The sequence below is a fragment of the Magnolia sinica genome, chromosome 9, assembly GCF_029962835.1.
Source record: "Magnolia sinica isolate HGM2019 chromosome 9, MsV1, whole genome shotgun sequence".
NCBI classification, from domain to species: domain Eukaryota; kingdom Viridiplantae; phylum Streptophyta; class Magnoliopsida; order Magnoliales; family Magnoliaceae; genus Magnolia; species Magnolia sinica.
The window spans coordinates 18,681,920-18,687,807 of NC_080581.1; the positions used below are offsets into that span (position 1 = coordinate 18,681,920).

Here is a 5,888-nt window from a genome sequence, read left to right on the forward strand (position 1 = left end):
GCCACTCGAGCTTCGACCAATGCTTCGGTCACTTCGGGCTTGGAACCAACGGATCTCCATTATCTGCTAGAACGGAGGAGGGGAAGGAGGACTCCAAAAATAGAAAACACCCAAGAGATCGTAGCAAAAAATAAGGACCCTTGGGAGAAATGGTTCGCAGAGCTCAACGACAAATTCCTAGCTCTGGAAAAGAAACAGCAGCCGATGTCAGTTCCCGTCACTATTCAGGCAATGATGGAAGAGACCGAGCCTCCCTTCACCTCGAAAATCATAAACGAGGTGATGCCTCAGAGGTTCCGGATACCTCCCGTCATTCAATACTCTGGGTCCGGAGACCCGTCCGAGCACGTGGAAACCTATCGTTCACGGATGCAGATCCAGACGGCGACGGATGCCATGATGTGCCAAGGGTTCTCGATCATGCTCACTGGCTCCGCTCGGAGTTGGTATCAGCAGCTCAAGCCAAATTCCATTAGTTCCTTCGCAGAGTTGAGTCGGCTATTCTTTACCCAATTCATAAGTGGTAAGAGAAGTCGAAAGCCTAACACTCACCTATTTGCTATCAAGCAAGAGCCGAAGGAGTCATTGAAAGATTACATCGCTCGCTTCAATGAGGAAGCACTGTTAATAGAAAATTACGACGACAAGATGGCACTCGCAGCCGTGTTTAACGACCTAAAAGAAGAAAAATTCACCTTCTCCATTGGAAAGAACCCACCAAAGACGTTAGCAGAACTTGTTCCCAGAGCTCAGGAATACAGTAAAACTAAAGAATTCTCTAATGCCCGCAAAAATGTCCAAGTGGCAGAGCCGAATGGTAAAGGGAAGAGGCCTAGGAACGAGGAATCCTAGACGTCCAACAAAGGGCCTGATGACTGCGCCCCTCGCGATCGTCGCCCGAGCAGAAGGCCGGAAGGAAAGTTCTACTCCTCACCCCCCTTAACACATCCGCCGAGCAGATTCTATTAGACATCCGAGGAGAAAAGCTACTGAATTGGCCTGTTTGTATGAGGGCCGACCTAGATCATCGAGACAAGCGTAAGTACTGCCGCTTTCACCAAGATCACGGCCATAACACGGCTGATTGTGTAGATCTCAAAGATGAGATCGAGACCCTTATTCGAAAGGGACATCTACGCCGATACACTAAAGAAGGAAAAACTGCTCGAAAAGAAGTGCAAGAGCAGTCGAATAACCCCCCGAAAGAGCCAGCTGAAATCCTCACCATTTTTAGGGGTTCATCCAGTGGGGGAGATTCGAACAGGGCTCGAAAAGCCTACTCTTAGAAGCCTAATCCGGAACATTACGTCCACCTGACCGAGCGGCCTAGCAAGAAACTTCGGGTCAGCCCGTGCAGCCTGACCTTCACCGAGGACGATGCCCGCGGAATCCATCATCCGCACGATGATGCCCTGGTGGTTACCATGACCATAACTAATCACTAGGTGTACCGTATTCTAGTCGACACCGGCAGCTCAACCGACGTGGTCTACTCCGAGGCTTTCGAGAGAATGGAGATTCCACGGTCACACCTTCGGCCTGTGAAGACCCCTCTGCACGGCTTTGCCGGAGAAAGAGTGATCTCCGAGGGAGCCATCTCCCTCCCGGTAACTGCGGGAGAAGGGCAATATCAAGTCACCTTTATGGTAGACTTCCTTGTTGTTAATGTATCATTTGTACACAATGTCATCCTAGGCAGACCCTCTCTCAACGCAATGAGAGTTTTCGTCTCCACCTACACCTAATGATGAAGTTCCTAGCCAAAGGTGGAATAGGCTACCTCCGAGGCGACCAACGTGAGGCTCGGAGATGTTACACAATTGCAATAAAAAAGGGATCCGTGAAGCAAACGCTTGCCATCAATGTTTTGGATTCCCGAGGACCCGCAGAGAACTCATCTATAGAAGACCTGGAGAAAGTGCCCCTTGATGAGGCAGACCCGAGTAAGACTGTCCAGCTTGGAACGTCACTAAGTTCCGAACAACGGTCTGAAATGCTAACTTTCTTATGACAACACAGAGACATCTTTGCAGGGTCACACACAGACATGCCGGGGATCTCTCCTAACGTCTTGGTCCATAGATTGAACGTGGACCCAGACCACAAACCGGTAAAGCAAAAGAGAAGACCATTCGATGTCGAGCGGTACGAGACCATTACTGACGAGGTCTCCATCTTGTTCGACGCTGGTTTCATAGAGGAGGTATATTATCCCGACTAGATTGCAAACGTGGTACTTGTTAAAAAAGCCAACGGGAAATGGTGGGTCTGTGTTGACTACTCGGATCTGAATAAGGCCTGCCCAAAGGATAGCTTCCCATTATCTCGGATTGACCAGCTAATGGATAATATGGCAAGTCATGAATTACTCTCCTTCCTAGATGCCTACTCCGGGTATAACTAGATCGCGATGTAACCCCCAGACAGGCAGAAGACTACCTTTGTCACGGACAAGAGACTCTACTGCTACTGGGTCATGCCATTTGGCCTGAAAAATGCTGGGGCCACATATCAAAGACTGGTAAATCAGATGTTCTCCAAACAAATCGGATGCACTATGGAAGTGTACGTCGACACATGCTGGTGAAAAGTATTAAGGCATCCGATCACCTGACGGATCTCGGAGAAATGTTCACCGTCCTCCGAGAATACCAGATGAAGCTGAATCCCGCAAAGTACACTTTCAGAGTCGACTCAGGAAAATTTCTTAGGTTTCAGGTCAACCAGAGAGGTATTGAAGCGAATCCTGACAAAATTAAAGCACTCCTCGACATGAGTTCGCCTCGGACTATCAAAGAAATACAATCTCTCACGGGGCGAGTCACAGCACTTGGACGTTTCATATCCAGAGCAACAGATAAATGTCTCCCCTTCTTCCAACAATTAAAGGGTCATAAGAAGGCAGAATGGACGTCAAAATTCGAACAAGCCTTCCAGCAATTGAAACAGTATCTGAGCTCACCCCTCTGTTATCCAAGCCCGAAGAAGGTGAGCCCATGTTCCTGTACCTTGCAGTCTTGGCCTCGGCCGTCAGCTCGGCCCTGATCAGAGAGGTCGGAGGCAAGCAGCACCCCGTATACTACGTGAGCAAGGTTATGGTACCCATGGAGACAAGATATCCGTCCCTGGAGAAGCTAACGCTCAACCTCGTCGTTTCAGCTCGGAAGTTACGTCCATACTTCCAAGCCCATTCGGTCATTGTGTTGACTGACTCCCCTCTCAAACAAGTTCTCCAGAGGCCCAAAGTTTCAGGTCGGCTAACCAAGTGGGCCATCGAACTCGAAGAGTTCGACATTCAGTTTCGTCCGAAGACAGCAGTTAAGGGCCAAGCTGTGGCCGACTTCATTACCGAATTCACCACTCTGAGTATAGGAGAGGTCAATGCCGAAAGCGAGACTATTCCACCCGATCCTCCGTCCAACCCAGGGACTGCATCGAAAACCGGATGGATCCTCTATGTAGACGGATCATCCAATGTTAAGCGAAATGGAGCCGAAATCGTCTTGATCGCACTTAATTCCATGTCCATCCAATATGCGATCCGACTCAGCTTCAAAGCCTCAAACAATGAGGTGGAGAACGAGGCTTTACTAGCTGGACTCAGATTGGCAGCGAGTCTAGGTGTCCAGACTCTCCAGGTCCGATGTAACTCCCAGCTGGTAGTAAATCATATCTCCACCAAGTACGAAGCTAAAGAGATGATGATGATCGCTTATCTAGATGATGTGAGAAAGTTAATTGGAAGATTTTGGAACTATACGATCCACCAAATCCTTAGAGCAGAAAATTCGTAGGCCGACGCCTCGGCAAAACTGGCCTCATCCTCAGAAGGAAGGATCCCGCGGATCGTTCCTGTCGAATTCATAGAAAATCCAAGCATCGACCAGGCAGAGAAGAAAGCGGTTAATCCAGTGCAAGCTACTCCGAGCTGGATGGACCCGGTTTTCAACTACCTCACATCTGGCGAGATCCCCTCGGATAAACTGGAAGTTAGGCGCTTGAGAGTCCGAGCCGGGCGATACGTCGTCCTCGACGATATCCTATATAAGAAAGGGCATTCTCAACCCTACCTCAGATGCCTCCGACCCGACGAAGCGGACTATGTTATTCAGGAGATTCACGAAGGAATCTATAGAAACCATTTCGGCAGCCGAACCCTACCCTGAAGATACTTCGGCAAGGATACTTTTAGCCGACCCTCAAGCAGGATTCGAAAGACTACATTAAAAAATATGATAAATGCCAACGTTACTCAGCCATGCCGAGGCAGCCACCAAAGGAAGTGACTCCCATGAGCAGTCCATGGTCGTTCGCTCAGTGGGGGATCGATATCATCGGCCCCTTTCTCACAGGGAAGGGACAAGTCAAGTTTGTCATCGTTGCAGTCGACTACTTCAACAAATGGGCTAAGGCCGAGCCAGTTGCGAAGATCACGGAATAGAAAGTGATTGACTTCGTATGGAGAAACATCATATGTCGGTTTGGGGTTCCGCGCACCATCGTGTCAGACAATGGCCAACAGTTTGATAATGACAAGTTCCGAGGCATGTGTCAAGAGCTCGCCATCACAAATACGTATTCATCTCCTCGGCACCCCTAGTCCAATGGACAGGTGGAGGCAGTCAATAAATTTATCAAACACCATCTTAAAACAAAGTTAGAAAAAGCGAAAGGTAGTTGGGCCGAGGAGCTCCCATTCATCCTCTGGGCCTACAGGACCACAACTTAGTCCTCAACTGGGGAAACCCCATTCTCTCTCTCCTACGTCTTGGAAGCAATGGTACCAGTTGAAATTGGCCTTCCCACTGCTCAGGTAAAAAATTACCAAGAGAATTAAAACTTTGAGCAGATCACAGCTAACCTGGATCTGCTTGAAGAAGTCAGAGACATCTCAGGGCTCCGAGTGGTCGCTTGGCATCAACAAGTGGCGCGATTCTACAATTCTAAAGTCAAGGTCAGGCGGTTCCGCCCAGGGGACTTAGTCCTTCGCCGGGGGCTGAGGCGCTCGAGCCTAACTGGGAAGGGTCATACCGTGTGGTTTGATCGACTAAACCGGGCCCTTATCACTTAGAAGACCTCGAGGGCTGCCAGCTCCCCCATCCCTGGAATGTCGAGCACTTAAAGGTCTACTACCCATGATGAAATAGCCTTTAAGGCTCTCAATAAGTGTACGCCTTCGAGCGGCTAGCCTTTAAGGCTCCCAATAAAATTCACTATTTTCTCTCTACATAATCAGATTATCTACTAAGGAAAAGATGCCTCTCATATGTAGAGGCGAACTGAACGAGCTGACCCCTTAAAGAAGGGGTTAGAGGGTAATCCTACGAAAAATTGACAAGGCATCCCCTCTTAAGTCAGAGGAAAAGCCAAAAGATGACCCGACTCCCCAACAGAGGAGTCTGCTCATTGCCTGACTAACGGATGGAGCAGAGGTTTCTCGCCAATCGTGGGACAAGCCAACCCCCTAGGGGTTCAGACTCAATAATGATCAAGCCATAAAGGCTTAAATGTTCTACGAGACGGCATTGGAAGGGGCTGATCCGCGAAAGGGTCAGCTCGGCCTTGCCCTGAAATAAACCGACCTGTCAACGAATCAGTTCGGCAATCAACAATCAGAAGTCAACATCCAAAAATTAACTACAGATTAACATGTATAAAAGTAAAAAATCATCATCCACATGCCCTCTCTGGAGGGTTAAAAAATAAAATCCATACACAAAAAAAAAGGTTTCAAGTCAATTACGGAATATTAAAGACTATACGGTCAGAGGACCTTGGGAGTCGGGGGCTTGATCCGGGTGGACATCTTCAGCGGGCACCTCTCTGGTGTCTTCGGACAACAAAGGTTCGAGGTTGAGGTCCGGATACAAATCCTGGACTACCTCAAT

The 5,888-nt window shown here is 48.8% G+C and overlaps 1 protein-coding gene across 1 annotated transcript; it reads left to right on the forward strand.

The window, feature by feature from the left end:
- Positions 1–2,906: 2,906 nt before the first annotated feature.
- LOC131254895 (uncharacterized) lies at positions 2,907–4,166 on the forward strand. The gene is made up of 2 exons (XM_058255598.1): positions 2,907–3,725; positions 3,795–4,166. Exons 1-2 carry the CDS (start codon positions 2,907–2,909, stop codon positions 4,164–4,166), a joined length of 1,191 nt encoding a protein of 396 aa, XP_058111581.1.
- Positions 4,167–5,888: the final 1,722 nt, after the last annotated feature.

Coding starts and splice junctions, on each gene's coding strand:
- LOC131254895 (XM_058255598.1), top strand. CDS start 2,907: ATGGACGTCAAAATTCGAACAAGCCTTCCAGCAATTGAAACAGTATCT. Junction 3,726..3,794: donor TGATCGCTTATCTAGATGAT/GTGAGAAAGTTA, acceptor GAAAATTCGTAG/GCCGACGCCTCGGCAAAACT.